The sequence below is a fragment of the Heteronotia binoei genome, chromosome 5, assembly GCF_032191835.1.
Source record: "Heteronotia binoei isolate CCM8104 ecotype False Entrance Well chromosome 5, APGP_CSIRO_Hbin_v1, whole genome shotgun sequence".
NCBI classification, from domain to species: domain Eukaryota; kingdom Metazoa; phylum Chordata; class Lepidosauria; order Squamata; family Gekkonidae; genus Heteronotia; species Heteronotia binoei.
The window spans coordinates 83726972-83748988 of NC_083227.1; the positions used below are offsets into that span (position 1 = coordinate 83726972).

Here is a 22017-nt window from a genome sequence, read left to right on the forward strand (position 1 = left end):
ATTGAGGTCTCTGCTCAAGGTTTAGTTTGGTCCTGATAAATTATCACTCAGCTTTTTTTCCTTATTTGTAAAATGAGGCTATCTGCTTCTCAGGGTAGCTGAAGGGCTGAATGGATTTAAAAAATTGTTTCAAACCTTACAGAGATAATAGGCTGCAATTCTTAACAAATAATATTTAAAAATATAATATTTAAAAATACCCCACAGGATGTTGGTCTCACTAGCTTAATTATTATTAGAGAACAGAGAATACCTAGACGTAGGCTGCTGCATAACTAGCACAAGCTATTTATCAAACATGTGCTTGACAATAACCACAATACTCACGTGTGTCTGGTGGGGAAAACTGGCCTCCACAAGCTAAAATGAGACAAGAGAAAATGCTACTTTTATAGTGCAATCCTGCACAGAGGGCCTAAGTACATGCTGCAGGAGATCAATGATTAGCAGTGCAATCCTAACAGCACTTTCCTGGGAGTGAACTCCATTGAATAGACTTTAGTAGACTTCAGAGTAGACCTGTTTAGGATTGCTCTCTGAATCTTTCAGCATTTATTAAAATCAAAATACTGCCATGGAGATTGCTAATTTCTTTGGAGCAGTGGTTTCCACCGCCCCCCCCCCCCCAGGAATTCTTTCTTTCCATGTCATTCTACTGATTAAAATCCCTGCCAAATTCCCATATGGTCCCCCCCCCCCCAAAGCACAATCTGGAGAGCAACAATTTGATTTGAAAAATGGCATATGCTTGTGTGAAGAGAGTCTTCCTTCCCATTGCTGTAAGTTTAAAACCCTTTGTGAGTGCATTCAGATAAAAGTCAGGTGATACAATTGCAGATTTCTCACTCAGCATGACTTTAGCTCTAAAAGGACACTTCTTAAAGGACTCTGAGACACACACAAGAGGACTTGGAACGACAAAGCAAGCACAGTTTGAGCCCAGCCATAGTAGCTTATCTGAGAAAAGGTATTTAGAAGAAAGTGATGGGATATAGAAGGACAGAAAGGGAAATGATGAAAGCCTTGGGACAAAACAGGACGCTGGAGGCAAGTCTAAAAGCAATGAGTATAGCCTTACCACAGTGCTGACTCATCTCTGACCTGACAAACAGACGGATTTCTTCTTCCTACAGAAAAGACAGAACAAGGAGAGAAGAGAAATGAAACTATGTTATATATTATGGCACTGGTTGATAAAAGAATATGAGATGGAAAGAAGACGACATATCCCTTTTCTAAGCAAAAGAAGGGTTAAGATGGAGATGGCAAAAAAGAGGACTGAATCTTGACTGATCCCAATTTCTTGCAAAAGGAAGAAAAGCTATTGTAATAGCCATGCCTGGCTAATATAGAGTAGCATTATGCTAGATTTCTACTCAAGGTCATGCTTTTGATTCAGGATTTAATGTAGGAATGGCGGGATTTCTCGTCTCACCGTCATGCCAGGCTCTCCCTTCTCTCCTCTATGTCCAGCAGGCCCTTGATTTCCCTGCCAACAAAAATAAAAAGAACTCAAGAAAAAGGCAGGATTTATTGAATATAATAACATATGTGATACAAAATTAGATGCTGACTGGACCACAAGTAAGATGAAAAGAACAGGTTGCTTACCTGTAACTGATGATCTTCGAGTGGTCATCTGTGCATTCACACCCATGGGAGAGCGCGCCTGCGCTGATCCGATCGGTACTTAACAAGCCAAAGGATTTTCGCGCTCAGCTCCAGTGGGCATGCGCAAGAACCCCACCACGCATGCTCACAGAGTGGGCGCGGACATCCCATCAGTTCCTTCTGACCGCTGTATGATCCTAAAGAGTGCTGAAGGACCGACAGCAGTGGGGAAGGAGGGTGGGTGGTGTGAATGCACAGATGACCACTCGAAGATCATCAGTTACAGGTAAGCAACCTGTTCATCTTCTTCGTGGTCTCTGTGCATCACACCCATGGGAGATTAGCAAGCTAGGCCTATGTCTGGAGGAGGGTGCTGGAGGTCATTCAGACACAGCAGACAGCAGAAGCACATTGCACACTAGGAAAAACACAAGTGTAGATAGACGGTAGAGGCATAGCAGCTTGCTGACCGGCCTAGATCGCAGCTCTGTAGATCTGCTGTATAGACTTCTGTGGATCACCTGATGCAGCAGAGACATGGCTAAGGCCCTAGTTGAGGGACCTCAAGGCAGGTAAAGAGGCAACCCATGGTAAGGGACAGTAGAGCTCAGGATGTCCTGTTAGGCCTCCGGGAAGTCTCTGAGATCTTACAGTTTAGCTTGGAAGAAACTGTGGAGAAGAACAAGTTAGTATTGTTTCTAGAGTTGAATGAAGAACACAAAAGGAGGACCCTTTTGATATCCAAAGAAAGGAGACTTTCTTTATTTACCAACCCACAAAAAGAGTGTTTGCAAAAGAGATGTCAGAGTTACAAAGGGAATTCAGACTCTATTTCCAAGAGAAAGAATACCGCTGGAGAGTGGGGAAGAAGTATATTCTCATCATGAAAACAAAGGGTATCATAACATAGAGCCAGTAGTCCAGCTATCCAACCAGTGAGAGAGACAGCCCTCAATAACGCTGCTCCCTATGACAAGAAATGAATTGAACCAGTAGCCAGGGGTTTGGAGAGGTTCCCTGGCAGGATTGATAAGAGAAAGGCAAATGCCAAGGCGGAGTGGTCATTTGGCATAAAGATGAAAGCCGAGGTGGCCTTTAGGAAGTGAGTAATAGGAGAGTGTGAGGATGACCGGTACCCATCAATGGAGGTACAGTGTGCCAAGACGGCCAGGAGGCTGTCCAACCCAAGAGGAGTTGAGGCTGCAGCCCACAATTATGCCAATAGGATGTTCCATATTTGGAAGAAAGTAGGGGGAGTCTCTGGGACAAGATGACGCAGAAGAGGAAAGTAGCGATGGCAAAGCCATCATAGTTATGCCCTAGAGCAGTGAGGGCATGGCTTCGGAGTTTGTTGGCTACCCTGGAATTTCAAGGTGCACATGGGAACACGTAGAGGTATTGGCTGCGTTGCAGGAAAGGAGACAAGATCTGGTATCCACTCCTGCTCTGGGGTAGAACTGCCGATGTTTCCTATCTTACTCAGATGCTGTCGATTGATGAGTGACTCCAGAGGCATAACAGAGGGTGGAGAAAAACCTCTCAACATGAGGGGATGACGCCCTGCAGGTTCAAGAAATCACCTGTATGTTCAGGTCCGCAAGTGGGCAAATGACTTGTGGGAAGAGTGGAAGTCCATACCGTCTGTCAACATTCCCAGTACTAGGGTATAAGCATCCTGGCAATAGTCCATCTGTGACAGCTATAAGATGAGGGATGAGGCATTTATGCAAGGGTGAACACAGACCTCTCTGCAAGTGATAGCTGAGGGAAGTGTGTAGTGGATCTTATCGCCAGCGTTCCCAGAAAATGATGTGGTAGTTGGCATGGTCGGGAGGTTATAAGTGACTTGATACAGCCTGTCCTTGCCTCCCGTTCCCGGTATTCCAAGGAGGTCTCCCATCTAAGCACTTGACAGGGTTGGCCCTGCTTAGCTTCTGAGATCCGATGAAATCAGGTTCGCCTGGGCTATCCAGGTCAGGGCTGGTAAGCTCTTGACACGGGATCATTCATGTGCATCTTCCAGAATCAGACACTGGTTTGTAATGATCCAAAAGGAAGGACAGGGAGTTGGAGAGATGTCCCGAAAAACAGAAAGAGCTCCCATTATGCACCAATCCCATGGTTCAGGCAGTAGGGAGAAGTGGAGCAACAGGGGGTCTCTGAAGAGTCAGATAGATTTGAGGCACCAGAACTCCAGAAATGTAGGACATGCATGAGGAGGCTGGTAAGCACCCGGACCGAGGTGGTTGAAGCCATATGGCCCAGCGAGGATAGACATGGAAAACTGTGTGTTCTTACCATGTTCGGAGCACATGTTCAAAAGAGAAAGTTCTGCACTCCCCATATGATGTGTGCATGTGTGTGGACCCCACAGGCTAGCATTCATAGTTGTCCCTGTGGACTGGGCTATGTTTAAAGGATTTTAGATGTCTTTCTTTCTTTCTTTCTTTCTTTCTTTCTTTCTTTCTTTCTTTCTTTCTTTCTGTTTGGAGTTAGCAACCAACAGTTACAGGAGTGTGGTTAAACCTAGGAAGCAGAGCAGGCTGAGAGTTATAGTTTGAGAGGGAGGCATGATGAATTCAAATGCCCAATGGAAGTGAAGTGGTCCAACTGAAATGTAGTGGGAATACACACTCAGTGCCAATCCCTACTTCACGTTAGTTGGCAGGAGCATATCATGCAGGGCAGTCCTGCTAAAATTACTAGAGGGACTAGTACTACTGTCAATTGGAGAGCCAGTTTGGTGTAGTGGTTAAGTGCACAGACTCTTATCTGGGGGAACCAGGTTTGATTCCCCACTCCTCCACTTGCACCTGCTAGCATGGCCCCGGGTCAGCCATAGCTTTGGCAGAGGTCGTCCTTGAAAGGGCCAGCTGCTGTGAGAGCCCTCTCCAGCCCCACCCACCTCACAGGGTGTCTGTTGTGGGGGAGGAAGATAAAAGGAGATTGTGAGCTGCTCTGAGACTCTTCGGAGTGGAGGGCTATAAATCCAATATCATCTTCTTCATCTAGTGCTCTGTGGATCCTGATGAGGCAGAGGCCTCCCAGTCCTGTTCTTGATACCATGAAGTGCTGAAAGGGAAGGTGGAAACTTGGAAGGGTAGAAGAGCTTAGTCCCTGAACAGGAATAATGGGACTTCTGCCAGGAGAACAGTTGCTATTAATATGAGCCTACAACCGGCAGTTAGCTGACGCAGCTGCACTACATTCTCTCAGGTAAGAGAGAAAAGGTGTTGGTTAGTACTGAGGCAGAACCCTGCTTCTAGTAGAGTTCAGATGGTTGGTGCTAGGATTGTAGTTTGTTCTAGGCTGTGTTCCGGGTGGCATAGAACCTGGAGGCAGACCCAGACTGCAGGGCATTGTGATACTCCTGAGCATCTCATGCCAAATAGTATCTGCAGTAGAGTGGACAACAACTGTCTTGAGCAGGAAAACTTTAGTATATGTTCTAATACCCGACTGAGGCAGCAGAGCGAAGACATGATTGGCATCCAGGAATAACAACTACAAATGATGAGTTGTTGTGAGGACAAGAGCATGCCCCCTTTGAATTAGTTTGACAGCAGAATGCTGAACATACTGGGGGTGGGGGAGGCAGTGCTTCTGAGAGTTGTTGCTCTAACATAAACTGCCAGTAGCTGGTGTGAGTGGAGCAGCGGAGGGTCTAAACGCCAGGGTAACAACTGAATAAAATGTCCTGCCCAAGGTGTTAATTTCCCTCCCCCCTCCACAAAAAAGGGGGGGCTAGAAAGAGAGAGTTCAGTCCCCAGTTCATGTATTGTACACATATGATCCAGCCAAGGAGAGGAACTTGGAGGAAGGATCGGTGTAGTTCGAACTTCTTACTCCTTTATGGCACTACTGCTAGAAAGGGGGTGGGTGGGTGGGTGCTAAAAACAGCAAATGCCAAGTGAAATGATGTTAAAACACCATTGCAGTGGTCGAGGGTTGAAGTTGATAGGAGAAAGCGTCAGGGTATAGTCTAATGCTTTCATGCAGTTGCCATAGGAATTAGGGTCATCTGATGGTAAAGGCAGAGACCATAAAGCTCAGGGTAAAGAAACAGCGTGGAGGTAGGCAAGGTTTGATCTGCATCAAAACAGCCAGGGGATGGATAGAGACGCTGATATTCGGTGCTGATGGCAGAGCCATGTGAGTCTGCTCTGGAGGGCTGTGCAGATGCTTCTTCTAGCATTGATCCAATAATAGAGCAGCCAGGTCGTTGTTGCCAACAGTAGTATGATGGATGGTAAAGCATCCAGTACCTAAGGGAGGTTGCATATTGCTGGGCCAACCTGGGAGGTCCTTAGAACAAGAGCAACAAAAAGCTGCTGGGACATGGACACAGTGTGTGCCTCCTGCAGTCTGTCTTTATAAGACTAGAAGAACCCATGTGAAAACGAGAAAAGGGGGGGGGGGCAGCATCGCTGCCGACGAGCCTCTCTGCCCTCGAGGTCGAACATCGGTATGGGGGAGCGCTTTGGCTCCAGTGCCCACGAGACTGGCCAAGCAGAGGGGCATTGGCGCTTGGAGCCACAAGTATCGATGGGAGGTGCGTTTGCGCTATGAACTGGAGCGCGGAAGCACTCGGCTCGGGAATAAGCTGAGCGTCGGGGGGCTCAGTCGGCAATGTCAGACAGAAGCGATTGCCGATTCCGACGCTGATCCTTCCGATGCCGATCCTTCAGTGGGCAAGTGGCGTATGACGATAGAAGTCATGTTTGCCATGCCTGCTTCCACCTCAAATCCCTTGTCCTCCCCACAGCAGTTGCTGAAAGGTAACGAGGACTCCGACTTCGATGCCGAGAATGCTCGTAGGTCAGAGCGGTCGGCGTCGGAAAGGGAAGAGCCATGAGAGTTTGTCTTGCTCTCAGTGGGCTCCGGCACCAACATAGCGAGTTGGGCCGTGTGTTGTCCAGGCTGGAAGACATCGAAGTCCATTGAATCAGTTAGGGAGACGACGCAAGCAGTTCGAACAGGCACATTGCTGGCTTTTTCCTCGTTAGTCAGGAGGATTGGTGAAGATCTGTGCTGCGAGTCCCTCTCGGCAGGGAGAGGAGCGGAGAAAACGAATCAGGAGGGGAAATTTGATCCCAGCACTTGAGTCGGCAAGAGAGCCCGCCTCCATTGCTTTTCCGTAACGGGAAGGGGAAAAAAATGGGGGGGGGGGGAATCCGAAGGGCTGAGAGAGTAAAGTTTTTGACTTTTCTCCATCTCACTAGGTTTGTTTTTGAGGTAACATGAGATTAGAAGTGGCTATTTCAAAGGGAAGTAAATAAAAGTACCAGCCGGAGCGAGGAGATCAACTGATCAGCGCGGCGGTCAGAAAAGAACTGATGGGATGTCCGCGCCCACTCTGTGAGCATGCGTGGTGGGGTTCTTGCGCATGCCCACTGGAGCTGAGCGCGAAAATCCTTTGGCTTGTTAAGTACCGATCGGATCAGCGCAGGCGCGCTCTCCCATGGGTGTGATGCACAGAGACCACGAAGAAGATTATCCAAGTTGCAGCATGGAGCATGGATAACGAAAGATCCTACAGCTAAGAAGCACCTGCTGGAATTATCGTGGGTCAGCCATGGCTCTTGTAGGAGTTGTCCTTGAAAGGGCAGCTTCTCTGTGAGCTCTCTCTCAGCCCCACCCACCTCACAGGGTGTCTGTTGTGGGGGAAGAAGATAAAGGAGATTCTAAGCTGCTCTGAGACTCTGGTTCAGGGAGAAGGGTGGGGTATAAATCTGCAGTTGTCTTCTTCTGCTTCAATTGAGATCTTTGTTCCACTTACAGCCACAAATCTGATCACTTCCCTCTTTTCCTTCCTCCTGTTTGTCATGTTTTTCGCTTTCAACCATCCCTTGCATGTTCTTCCTACCATCCACTGTCTCTCATCTGCCGTAAAATCCTGCTCATTTACCTGACTAGCTCACTTTTGTTTTGTCCATCCTGTGGCGCTTTCCTCCCCCATCAAAGCTTTGTCTAAGATCCCTGGGGAACCTCAGCACTGGGATCCCACATTCCTCCTGCCTTCACTTAGAAACTTCTTGGCCATACTTTCAGCTCAGTCAAATGGTAGGACATCAGTATATGAGTTGCCTCCCTGTTAAAAAAAACTATGCTACTTACAGCAAGTTTAAAACAAACCAAAAACATCCAGATAGAAGACATAACGCAGTAAAAACACAACATAATTCAGCAATATGAAAACCAATTTTAAAATAGGTACATTTGACCCTGCCTGTCTTACGTAGCAACTAAGTTTTCAAACTGGAAACAGAAGTGAAAGTTCCAGCCAGAATTCTCAAAGCGTCCTATAACATGGGTGCTGCAACAGTGAAGAGCTTGTTCTGCAACTGTTCTGATCAGAAGGAACGCTGAGCAAGTGCTTCTCAGATGATCTCAATGGGCAAGGAGAAACATATGAGAGCAGACAGTCCTAAAGTACACAGGGCTAAGGTTGGTAAAGCTTTACAGTTAAGTAACTTTCTTCCTGTCAAGCTTTCACATCTATACAGAGTAATCCCTATGCAGTATGAATAATCTTGTTCTTTGCTTCCTTGCACCTAAGGATGTTATCTAATTCCTTTATAGTTGTCCTTCCAAATCTCAGTCTCGAAATTCTTTCTTGCAATCTTAGTCTGAGTTGATGATTGAGCCAAAGAATAGAAAATAATTGGCAATTTCTTCATTGTCAGCCTGTAATTTCTCAGTAGCAATTATTTTTCTCTTCTTGATGTTTAGCGATAATCCAAGTTTGGCAGTTTCTCCTTTAACTTCAGTAGTTCTTCCAGGTCATCACTATTTTCTGTCTGCAATATGGTGTCTCAAACTATTCATGTTCCTTCTACCAGTTTTCACCCCACATTCATGTAAATCTAATCCATCTCTCTTTATGATATATTCTGCATACAGATAGAACACATAAGGAGCTAATATACATCCTTATCTGATATCTTTGCCAATTGGAAACCATTCTGTTTCTCCATATTCTGTTCTGTCCTAGCAGTAGCCTCTTATGCAGAGGACAGGTTGCACCTCAAAGCAATCAAAGGTTGTTGCACACCCATTTCTTTTAAAACCATCCATTGCTTTTCGTGATCTAAACAGTTGAAAGCTTTGCTGTAATGGGTAAAACACAAACTGAATTTCTTCTGAAATTCTCTTGTATGCTCCAATAACCATCCTGGATCTTGTGGAGCAGATTTCTTGTTCTTTCTGTTTTATTATTCTCTTTTTTCTTTGCACCGGTTATTATAACAGTATTTGTCTCTGGATGCAAATTAGTGAAAAGCTGCATTTAGAATTCTATTTATGCCACATTTTACTTTTGCTTCTAGTCTATGTTTAGCAATTTTAAGAGTTTCATCTATCATCTTTTTGATTGGACTACAGGAATAGTCTTTGTGCTTTCTTCTTTGATGGCTATCCCAATAGTATGATAAATCCCTACATACAGTGACAAGTCCTGCTTTATTTCAAAGCAAGCAACAAAGTATGTTGGCAGCTAACTTAACACCAAACATAGGTTGGTACACATTACAAACCTGCTGTCCTCTTTCTCCTGGGACTCCTGGAATCCCCTGAGTTCCTAAAACAGACTCTCCTGGAGGCCCTCTTTCACCCTGTAATGAAAACAAACATATTGAGACAATTTTGTAGCAAGAACATCCCCTAGCATGGCCAGCAGTACAGTTAGCTGATCTACATCTACTTTCTGTAAAGAAGAGAGCTGTTTCAACAATATGTTCTTCAGTGGGGGAGTAGTTATGCCTAGATCCCTCCTCCCTCAGAAGGATGAATCTAGTACCTAAAAAAGGTGACACGGGCAACCTTCTTTCTCAGCATCTCACAGGGTCACATTCTCTAGACTCTTCCCTAGCCTGAAAATAGGATCAAACTAGGTTCTACAGTCACGTGGAAAGCATGCCCTCAAATATTGACCACAGGGGCTTGTCTGGGAAAAGTGATCCTAGAGGTGCATTGTGAAAGGGGTCTGGTTTCTAGCAGCTCCATTCCCTCCTTAAATCCATCAGCATTAACAACTGTCATCTCAGAAAAGGGCAGTAAACTAATTCCCTACATCACCTGGCCTTTCCTTACCTGGTTATCCTAAATATGTACTTAGTTAAAAAAATAGTTTTCTTGTCCTGGCAATTAGAGGTCATCAAACACAACAGACATTTTCACATGAAGTTACACTGCATATGCACATTTGTGGGAACACTGCAAAGCTTCCTTGCTCAAATTGTTTCACTATTACCATCACAGCATTATTCTAGGCGTTATCATGTCATGGCTCAAAGCTCAGAGCCAGATTGGTGTAGTGGTTAAGTGTGCGGACTCTTATCTGGGAGAACCGGGTTTGATTCCCCACTCCTCCACTTGCACCTGCTAGCATGGCCTTGGGTCAGCCATAGCTCTGGCAGAGGTTGTCCTTGAAAGGGCAGCTGCTGGGAGAGCCCTCTCCAGCCCCACCCACCTCACAGGGTGTCTGTTGTGGGGGAGGAAGGTAAAGGAGATTGTGAGCCGCTCTGAGACTCTTCGGAGTGGAGGGCAGGATATAAATCCAATATCTTCTTCTTCTTCATCTTCTATATCAAGTCATACTCTGTTCAGTAGCGTGTGTGTGTGTGTTTGGACATCCATTAACTTACACCCACAACACAGGGTTGGGTTTTCCTCTTATAGTGGAACACTAGTTTGTTTTGCTCATTCTTCTCCCTGAACCTTTGTCTCTTGGATAGATAAATATAGTCCCACAGAGTAAGTTTCCTTCTTTGTCTCTATAAGCTACTACTTTTATTTTCTCAGACTGGAGTTGGACCACTGTTTTCATCAAGTGCTTAACTGGTGTCAAAAACTGGGAAAAGTTAGATTCACATACAGTGACAAGCAACACTTCCAATTGAGAGGCAATTCTGGCAGATTTTCACTGGGTAATAAGTGCTAAGCAAGAGAGTCAGTTTTGTGTAGTGGTTAGGGACATAAACTCTAATCTGGGAGAACCAGGTTTGATTCCCCACTCCTCCACATGCACCTGTTGGTGATCTTGAGTCAGTCACAAGTTCTTTCAGAGCTGTTCTCAAGACCTGTTGTTGAAAGATCTACCTCACAGGGTGTCTTTTGTGGGGAGGGGAAGGGGAAAGAGACTGTAAACCACTCTGAGTGAAGGGCAGGGTATAAATCAGATCTCTCCTTCTCTTCTTCTTCAAGCTCAATCACTGATACTGTGTGTAGTGGTCTGTAGTACATTGTTCCCACTGGGTTCAGCAGTCTCCTGTATGTGGTAGTGAGCACACAGGACTGGCTGCTTCATGTGTAAAGAAAGGTTTAAGTTAACAATTAATATGTGTAGCAAACATCTGTGTGAGAGGGGGCTGTTACCCTTAGTGGAACGTCTCCTGATGAGTTTAGATGGGGAAATTAGGAAGGAAAACCAGGCTATGCAAAAGGTGGGTAAGGAAGATCTCCAATTATGTATACCAGGATATTTCCCTCAGCAGAACTCTCAAATAAACCAGGCAATGATGAATGAAATGGTTTTTATTAAAAAATAACTTAGAAAATTAAAATAGAACTATAGATTTGAAAGCATTTACTGAGAATTCACACAAGCTTCAGAGAGATGCATTACAGCTGACACAGCTATAGACTTCCAAAAGAGCACTGGGAAGGCAGACATAGTAAACACTACTAATACACTATTAGGACCTAAGATAGCCCCAAACCTACTATGAGATGGCAGGCCCTATCAGTGTCAAAACCAGGAACAGAACTATTGACATTGTTTTTATTTATTTATTTATTATATTTATATCCTGCCCTCCCCTATCGGGCTCAGGGCAGCTAACAACCGTTAAAATGCATAATGTTAATATAAAATACAGTAAAATCATTAAAATTCATTATACACATACAATACATTTGCCGTTTCAGTCTTAATTTCCAAGATAGTGTCAATATTATTAGTTCGTATTTGGCGCTGCATATGATAATGTTAAATATTGTTCAGCGCTCTATATTTACACTGGAATAGGTTTAGATATCAATGCTGTGGTATAGTGGTCGCTTCCTCATTAGCTGTTAAAAGCTAATTTAAACAGTTCTGTTTTACAGGCCCTGCAGAATTGTGGCAAGTCTCACAGGCCCTGATATTTTCGGGGAGAGCATTCCGGAGGACATTGGACATGCAATGGTGACTCAGGCAGAAACAGAATGAGGAAAACCAGACAGTGCTCTCTTGTTGCATTCCTAAGCTACAATGTCTTTCATCCCACAGACTTGTTCTCTGTCATTCTTGCCCTGTGTTTTTTTTTCCAGACAACAGGAGAAATGATAGCTGTCAGACAGTGCCTAAGACCCCATTTATTACTTTTAGCTGGGTCTGGTGTGCCAGAACCAGTGCTGTTGGTATGCATGTATATATGCATGAACATACATACACACACAGCCAACAGCTCTGATTCTGGCAAACAAGACATACTCATCTATCCATTCAGAAAAGCTACTTTCTCCACTGTGCTGGTTCATTCTGTCTCATGAGGCTCCCCATTACTAGATGTAGAAAAGAAGAACAAGGTCTTGCACAACACCTTGCTGTTGAGACTTAAACCCAGGAAGTGCTATACTATTAAACTAATGAAGCAACCGGACAGAGAAGTTTCTCCCCAGGTGACTGAGCACAGCATGGCACAGTGTTCCCTTACAACAGTTAGGAACAGATTCTGAAATAAATGATCAAAAAGTCAAAAGATTGGTACTGACCTTCTGACCCTGAATCCCTTCTGGACCTTTTGGACCAATGCTTCCAGGGGGGCCAGGAGGGCCTGGAGGTCCATCACTGCCTCTGGGTCCTGAGGAGCCAATAACACCTGGTACACCCTACAGAACAAGAAATAAGCATTAGGAATGATCATGACATAATCATTACCTGTGAACATCATTCAAACTGACTGCCTTGCTCCTGTTCTGAGTCAATCTTCTGCTGTACTGGCCTGGACTGTTAAGAAATCCTATTCAACATGTACCTTTTGGGCTGATTCCACTGAAGCAGACAGAGTTCCCAGCTGGGGCCTGCTGCAGGTGGTCACTGCCATGCACAGGACTGCAAACCTCTCAAACATCTGACATTTATTCTATGTGGCTCTTAAGTTAAGCAAGTTTGGCTACACCTGCTCCTAGGAATTTTCCAAATTTCTATAGCAACCCCCCCCATAGAGATTTGGGGAAATTCCCATAGCATCACTGATGCTGTGACCACGTTTCTGAATATTTAAGTGATGTTGCAGCATTATGCAATACCAGTTTCTAGAGTCTGCCTCCTCCCTCAATGCTTTCCAGGGACTGATGTGTTAAGGGCACATTTCACTGCTCTTTAAACCTACCTATGGATTTTTAGCGGGAAATTAAATTTGTTTCCATGTCAGTGAAGTGTTGGCACTACTGTGTCATGTTTCTGACCTTGATACTGCAAACTGGTCTTCATGTCAGCATAGGAAGTCTTGTCCTAGACCTAAGATGATTACTAAGCCCCCAAGAGATTGAATAAATCCATGTTTGGGTGATTTAGGATACTGGAACACCTAGCTTTGGTGAGCAATTAATGAGCATCTAGAAGGTGAGCAATTAATGAGCATCTATAAAGTCACTGTTCTAAAAACTGCTCAACATGTGTATCTTTTGTCCTTTTTTGTGATGTAAAATGCATTTATGTTGCTTTTCTCCAAAATGGGGAAGCACCGTACCACCATTTTATCTTCATGACAACCACCTTGTGATGTATGTTAGGTTGAGAAAAAGCTACTGCCCCAGGGTCACCCAGCAAATTTCAAAGCTGACTGTGGGTCTGAATCTGGGTCTTTTAGATTGTCCAACACTTAACTATACCATGCTGGCTTTCAATTGGATTATTATTAAAAACCAAAGCATAGCAGGGATGACAGGAACTGTCAAACCTCATACCAACAGATACTATGAGAACCAAATCTAATTTGCATAGTCCTGCCTGTATAGTAAGCAGAATGAATACTCATCAGGATATCCATCTCCAACAACAGCATCACATTATGTACCAAAGGAAAGAAGCATCTCAAGGGAAAGCCACTGAACTCCCCAGCAGTTTGATCCTGGCTTTGACCTCCAATTAAGTTAGCAGGCCACAAGAATAACTCACTCTGTCCCCTTTCTCTCCCTGGTCTCCTTTGGAGCCTTGCTGTCCATCAAATCCCCTGTCACCCTGGGAAAGAAAACAATGCAGTAAAGCATGGAGAGTACATTTTAGGCTCATTTTAACCTCTGTGGAGTCTACCAGAAACATCTCATAAAGACAGAAGCACTGCCAGGTAGTTTTAGTGCAGACAAATACAACATTCTCCTGTGGTCTGGTGGTTATCACTGAGAGACAATGAAAAAAAATAGCGTCATCTACTTCTTTGGTCACAGTTCAGTAAGAAAAAAACCCTGCTGTAAGATTTGTCTGTTAGATCCCAATAAGGGATGTGCAAAGCACATATTCTATACATATTAGTTTCATATTGTGACTTGAATGTCATCTTGTACAGCACTGTGCCAACTATTTATTGTCAAATTAGACAAAGACACAGTCATCATCAAGCTGTTACCTTTTGTGTAGCATTAATAACCTAACACTTGGTCCCATTTTAGTGATTCTGAACTCCATACCTTGGGTCCTATGAGGCCTTCTTTCCCAGGGATTCCTGGGGTTCCAGACACGCCCATTTCACCCTAGAAAAACAAAGCAGAAGGTAGGCTGACCAGTCCAAACACATTTCCAATTTTACAGCCTCATCAGCATGTGCTGTGAAAACTTACTGGCTCACCCTTCCTCCCAGGAAGTCCCATTCGACCTGGCAGGCCTGGTTCTCCCTAGAACAGAAGGAAAGATATATTAGAGAGAAGTAATGGGGGGGAAAACCTATGGCATTCTTGATAGACCTTTTGTACTTGGCTCCATAACTACTGAGCTGAGGGACTGCATCCTGTTTAGATGTTTGACAAAAAACAAACACAAGATTGCTTACCAGTGACTACTATTCTTCAAGTGGCCATCTGTGAATTCACACTTGTGCAGAGCTTCAGTTCAGAAATTTTTGGAGATACCTTTTAGGTGCAAAAATCCACCCAACTCAAGAGACACAGACTGATTTCCCACTAGCCTTAGCTCGCTCTCACTCTCCTCTTCTCAGCTGGGCTTCCGTCAGATTTCACACAAGCTGTCCCGAGGCTGCAACTCACTCCACCTCTTTTGCGCAGCAAACAAGATCCTCTGAAAACCAGTTTCTGTTTGCCGCACAAAAAAGGTGAAGCAAGTTGCAGCCCTGGGCAGATAGTGTGAAATCCAATGGAAGCCCCATGGAAGAGTGTGAGACCAGCATAAGGCTACTGGTCACAGTCCTGACTATGCATGTCCAAGGTGGAAGAGCTTCATCTCCCCAAAGGTATACCACAATAAATTAAAAGTTCTTATTGTAGAAAAGATGGGTGGTAATGTGAATGCATAGATCTCCACTGGAAGAACAAAAGTTAAGGCAAACAAGCTGTTTTGCTACTTCTTCATTGTCTCTATGCGTCGCATTGATTGCTGACAGCAAACAAACCTACCTGGTGATGGATTACAGGTGCATCTGGGAGAAGAGAGCACTGCTTCTAGATTCCTGATGACTCTAAAGTTAAGAAGCTCTGGAGGGAGTACATATAACTGGCTGATAGTATGCTTCCTGCAGTATGTGCCCCATTTCAACTGAGAGGCATCAGTTCTGAGTGTGACTTATAGAGATGGAAATGTGAAAGGGACTTCCAAGTGTAGGTGATGAGGATGACTCCACCAGGTGACCACTTCTGGGATAACTTTTTCCTGCAAGTCTCACATTATTGTGACTGACCCTATACTAGAGATCTCCAACCTATACTAGAGATATGGCAAATCACACTACCACAATAGATACTGCCATAAGGTTTAGATGCTGAATTTTCCTGACAAGCTGCAGGATGTCACAGAAGTACCACATGAGAGACTAGTGATAAGCAAGTCCAATGTGAACAGAAGAAAGTCCTCACAGAGAGAGAGTCCAGGGTTGCCAATATAAACTATGAAGTTTGAACATGGGAAGGACAGGAGCTTTCCTGTTGACACAAAAGCCCATAGCAGCTAGAAGTTAAGTGTCACATGCATGTGGTAGAGGAGGAAAAGCTGAGAGGAAACAGAGAGGAGCCAATTGTTATGTAGGAAAAGACTGTTATCTATTGATGCCAAAATGAGCTGCAACCAACTGTTATATACTTGGTGAAGACCCTTCGGATGTTGGGAGATTCCATGCACCTCTCCCAGAGCAAAAAGAAGTAAACAAAGTTCCTGGTGTTAGGTGGGGAAGGTCAGATCTCAAGAGCTACTATTTTGGGTGTGAAGAACTGACACCCCCCTCAGAGACTGAGAATGGGATGAAGAACTCTATCCTTCTTCAAAATAGTGAGGTATCTCAAGTAAACCCCTAAGCCTCTTTGGAAGAGCGGCACTGCTTCCATTACTTCATTCAGCAGAAGTCCATCCTGAAGATGAAGACAGAATTTGGGAAGTATATCTGAATACTTTGGATTAGAGAAGTGAAGCAAACTCAGTTATATACCCCAGTTTGATTATGGTTTCAGTCCAGGTGTGGTTTGTTGAATGCTTAGAGACATTTATTCTTAAATGAAATACTGATACATCAGCAAAGCATGCAGGTGAGATAGTTGGCCACTTTTAGGAACAGCACAACCATGGTGAGAATTGTTTACTCATACTGTCCAATTTCCTCTAATCATCACAATGAAATGTCAGGGAGAGTAGGGTAAAGGAACAACCATGTTGGTGGAATTGGAGGCTTTCCAGACTCTTAAACTTGAGACACACAAAGGATAGGTTCTCCCTTAAGCCTTTAGCCATTTGGAGGGGCACAGGGAGCATAGGAAGTGCCACTGATGTCTGCATGTTGGTACAAGATCTGGGACATTAGCACGGGGGTAAAGAGAGGAGAGGGGAAAAATATTTAGTGAAAATATTGGGCAGAACACTTGAACTACGGTGTATTAAATGAAGGATAAGTGGCGCGTGATTAACTGAGGAAACATTAATTGAGCCAGCCAGAGCAATGAGTTATGGTGAGGCAAAACAGAAGACACCAATAAAGATAGTGGATTCTCAAAACAGCACAGCAAAAACTTATATTCCTTTGAAAAAAGAACAAAACAGACTGTACAGTTATTAAAACCATCAGGGGTTAAAACTGGAAGAACATTTACAAGCATTGCAGCAAAATTGTGCTCATATAGCATTGTCACAGCTCTTTGTATAAAAAACTGTTTGTAATTAGTGTTAAGTGATTGCAACACTGGTGACGCCACAAAAATTGTTGTTTAGAGATATTAAGCTGTTTATACTTGTTAAATTGTGAATAATTTAATACACAAAATATTTTTTTTAACATGGAGAGCTTATCTGTTATCAAATATGAACACAGCAGACATGTTTTGGACTGGTCTTTTGGGACCAAATCCTGGTTATGTACAGCCAGAGAATCACAGGGATCTTGCCCTACTGACTAGGAGGTGAACCACTTAGGGAGCACTGTGTTGCTGTGAAAACCCTGGGGGAAATTGCCAAGAAGCAGTTTTTATTAGTTGCTTGAGATATGACTTGTCTGTATTAAAACAATTTTATTTCGGTAACATATGGTAACAATCAATTCTTCACATTATTAATTACTTCTTTTTATCTTTCCCATATATTACTTTTATAATCCCCCCTCCCCCCGTTACTTGACCCCCGCCGGTGTTGTATACTTAAAATACTAATATTTAAAGCTACCACTAATAAAACAAAAATTTCTATTTTTCTTTCTTTTAAGACTTAATTATTATCAAAAATTGTCCAATGTCCTTTTATTTTCCACTCTTTTTCTATATAACTTCTAAAATTCTTCCACTCCAACCTAAAAGTTTCTAAATCATAGTCTTTTAAAATTCTTATCAATTTGTCTATTTCACTCCATGTTATAACTTTTAAAATCCTGTCCCATTTCTCTGGTATTCTCTCTTGCTTCCACAACTGCGCATACAATGTCCTAGCAGCTGAGAGCAAGTACCAAATTATAGTTCTATCTTCTTTTGGAAATTTTTCCATATATAATCCCAACAGAAAATTCTCTGCAACTTTCTTGATTTCATATCCCAATCCTAGATATTTCTTGTTGAATCATCTGCCAATATTTTTTTGCTCTTTCACAAGTCCACCACATATGGTAAAAAGAACCTTCATGTTTTTTACACTTCCAACATCTATCTGGAATTTTATTGTTCATCTTTGCCAACTTTTTAGGCGTTATATACCATCTATACATCATTTTAAAACAGTTCTCTTAAATACTATGACGTGTTGAAAGCTTTACAGAATTCTTCCAAAGATATTTCCAAGTTTCCATCTGTATTTCTTTATTTACATTAATTGCCCACTTAATCATTTGAGATTTCACTACATCTTCTGTAGACCATTTCAAAAGCTTTTTATATAGTTTTGAAATTAATTTTTCATTATCTCCAAGCAGAACTATTTCCATTTCTGTTTGTTCTTTTCTTATTCCTTCAGTTTTGATATCTTTTTCCACCAAGCTCTTTATTTGTTGCATTTGAAACCAATCATATTTATTATTCAACTCTTTCGCAGTTTTCAGCTCTATTTTACCGCCTTGTATTTTTAATAGCTGATTATATGACAACCACTTTTCTTCACCCGCTTCAGCTGTTATTTTTATCACTTCTGCTGGCACTATCCATAACGGTTTTCTCTCATCCCCATATTTCTTATATTTCATCCACATATTCAACAATTCCTTATATAATGGTGAGAGAAAAAAATCATCCATCTTTTTTTTCCCATAGTACATATAAGTGTGCCAGCCAAATTTATTTCCATGACCTTCCAACGTCAAAAGTTTTCTGTTTAGTAGCATCACCCATTCTTTTATCCACACTAAGCAGACTGCTTCATGATATGGTAATTGGAATCCTCCTCTCTCTTTTGCATCTGTTAAAATTTTCAGTTTAATTCTTGGTTTCTTCCTAGCCCACAGAAATTCTGAGATCTTCCTCTGCCATCTGTTAAACTGTTTGCTGTCCTTCACAATCGGAATAGTTTGAAATAGATACATTATTCTTGGTAAAATATTCATTTTAATTGCAGCTATTCTTCCCAGCAATGACAAATTAAGTTTATTCCATTTTATCATATCTTCATCCATTTTACGCCATAGCTTCTCATAATTATTTTTAAACAAATCAATATTCTTCATTGTTATCTCCACACCGAAATATTTTACCTTCGAAGTAACTTCACAACCCGTTAGTTTTTGTAACTCCTTTTGTTTACTTACTTGCATATTTTACATAACATTTTTGATTTTTATTTATTTATATAAAATCCTGCCAGTTCTCTGTATTCTTGTATTTTAGCTAACAGCAAAGGTGTTACTTGAGTGGAGTTTTCATTTATAAACAGTATATCATCTGCAAATGCTCTATATTTATAAGTAAATCCTTTTATTTTTAATCCTATTTCTTTGTCTTCTTGAATTTGCATCAGTAAGATTTCAAGTGTCATTATAAACAACAATGGAGAGAGCGGACACCCTTGTCTTGTACCTTTACTAATTATCATATCTTCTGAAAGGTCTGCACTTATACATAGCTTTGCATATTGTTCAGTATATATTGCTTTTATTATTCTTATAAAGTCTTCTTCCAACTCCATTTTCTCCATAACTGCAAACATAAAGTCCCAATTTAGATTATCAAATGCTTTCTCTGCATCCGCAAAGAATGCTACTTCCTTTTCTGGATGTCTTTCATAATACTCTACAATATTTACAACAGTCCTATATTGTCTCTTATCTGTCTTTTGGGAAGAAACCCCACTTGATCTTCCTTTATAAATTTATCAAATATTGCTTAAATTGTTCTGCCAGTATTCTTGTGTATATTTTATAATCATTATTCAATAATGAAATCGGTCTATAATTTTTTACATTTGTGACATCTCTATCTTCTTTTGGAATTAACGAAATCACTGCTTCCTTCCATGTATTTGGTATTTTACCTTTTAATCTTATGTTCATCAATTTTTGGAGTTTCAGTATTAGTTCCTCTTTAAAGGTTTTAAAAAACTTAGCTGTATATCCATCTGGCCCAGGTGCCTTTCCAATTTTCATTGCATTAATCACTGCTTTAATCTTTATTCCTTCAAATTGGTGCATTCAAAACTTTTCATATTTTCTGTTAAGGGTGCTATTTTAATATTTTGTAAATACAGTTCCATCTTTTCTTTCTTTATTTTAACACCCTTAAATAATTTAGCACAATATTTAAAAAATTCTCTTTTTATTCCTTCTTGATCCACCATTTCTCTTCCATCAGCCACAATCTTACTAATAATTTTACTTTCTCTCTTTTTTTTCAATTGCCAGGCCAGGTATTTTCCAGGTTTATTTGCTCCATCAAAATTCTTTTGCTGTAGTTTTTTTCAAATTCCATTCCAGTTCTTTATTTAACAAATGTCTCATTTGTGTTTGCAATATTGTAATCTCCCTCATGATTCTCCTCTTTTTCCCTGGCCTTTTCTTTAATTTGCTTTCTTTTTTCTTTATTTCATTTTGAATGTCCAACATCTGTTTATCTTTTGCCCTCTTATCTTTATTATTCAATGATATCAATATTCCTTTCATTACTACCTAATAGGCATCCCACACCATCTGGAATTCAATATCTTCTCTATCGTTTACTTGGAAGAAAGCTTTGGTCTCCTTTTCTAGAGATGTCACTATTTCTTTATTCTTTAATAAATCTTCGTTTAACCTCCATCTTCTTTATTTTTTCAACAAATTTGTAATCCACATTATTGGGTTATGATCTGCTGCTATTTTAGGCAAAATCTCAATTTTCTTTGTTATAAGGCTCAAATCTTTAGTGCCCCCACAACATGTCAATTCTAGAGAAAGAACTATGTCTTGCTGAAAAAAAGGTATAGTCCTGTACTTCAGGATTAAATTTCCTCCATATATCTTCTAATTTTTCTTGTTTAACCAATTCAAAAAAAGATTTTGGCAATTTTGCTTCTTTATTATTCTTTTTTTGTCTATCCAATACATTCTGAATTGTCCCATTAAAGTCCCCCATTATCAAAACTTGATCATATGTTAATTCATCAATTTGTTGTGTAATATCTTTAAAAAATACATCCTTCGCCCCATTTGGTGCATAAAGTCCCAATAACAAAGTTTTTTTCCCATTCAACGTTATTTCTACTGCTATAAATCTTCCATTTTTATCTTTAAATACTAATTTCGGATCCAATTCCTGTTTAACATAAAAAAATCACTCCCCTTTTCTTCTGCTCAGCCAAGGAATGAAATTCTAATCCCAATTGTTTATTCCATAAAAATTTATAATCCTTTTGCTTGATATGTACTTCTTATAGACAAACTATCTTACAGTTTTGCTTTTTAATCCAATGAAATGTTGCCCTTCTTTTTTGCGGTGAATTTAATCCATTCCAAGATAAAAATTTGTAATCCATCATGGTGCAAATTCTTAATTTTCTTCATAAAATCTACGCAGTTCCTGTTCATTTGTAATTGTAATTCTTTTTCCCTGAAGTTCAAAGCTCAAACCTTCAGGTATTATCCATCTATACCTCATTTCATTGTCCTGTAATTTCTCTGTCAATTTTTTGTATGTTCTTCTGTCATTTATCACTTGCCTTGGTAACTCCTTCATGATTCTTACTCTGCTGCCAGCCACTATCAATGTCTTTTCAAAATTTTTGTTCATGATCTTTCCCACCATTTCCTTTGTCATATCTTATGACATCTTTTGGTAGATTATTTTTTTTGGCATAAAGTGAGTTCACTCTATACATATAGTCATACATATTTCTAGACCCTTCAGGATCTTCCTCCAAAAATTCTGCAATTATCTTTATTATATATTTTTTCAGGTCACTTTCTTCCTTTTCAGGTACTCCTCTCAGACGTATCTGAGTCTCCATCAATTTGCAGTCATTGATTGCCACTTTTTCTTGTATTTTCAACAAGGTGGAATCATGTACTTTGAACATATGAAGCTGCCTTCTACTGAATCAGACCTTCGGTCCATCAAAGTCAGTACTGTCTACTCAGACTGGCAGTGGCTCTCCAGGGGCTCAAGCTGAGGTTTTTCATGCCAACTTGCCTGGACCCTTTTTAGTTGGAGATGCCGGGGATTGAACATAAGAGAAGCCATGTTGGATCAGACCAATTGCCCATCCAGTCCAACACTCTGTGTCACACATAAGAACATAAGAGAAGCCCTGTTGGATCAGGCCAATGGCCC

General features: G+C 41.5%; 1 protein-coding gene across 1 annotated transcript in view; it reads right to left on the reverse strand.

The window, feature by feature from the left end:
* LOC132572013 (collagen alpha-1(VII) chain-like) overlaps positions 1–22017 on the reverse strand; it is a 96703-nt gene that overhangs the window by 19091 nt on the left and 55595 nt on the right. The window contains exons 50-57 of the mRNA XM_060238804.1: positions 14434–14487; positions 14284–14346; positions 13775–13837; positions 12367–12483; positions 9147–9224; positions 1436–1489; positions 1079–1127; positions 328–360 (exon numbers count right to left, since the gene is read on the reverse strand). Of these exons, the coding sequence (XP_060094787.1) occupies positions 328–360; positions 1079–1127; positions 1436–1489; positions 9147–9224; positions 12367–12483; positions 13775–13837; positions 14284–14346; positions 14434–14487 (511 nt within the window). The remainder of the gene's footprint in view (positions 1–327; positions 361–1078; positions 1128–1435; positions 1490–9146; positions 9225–12366; positions 12484–13774; positions 13838–14283; positions 14347–14433; positions 14488–22017) is intronic.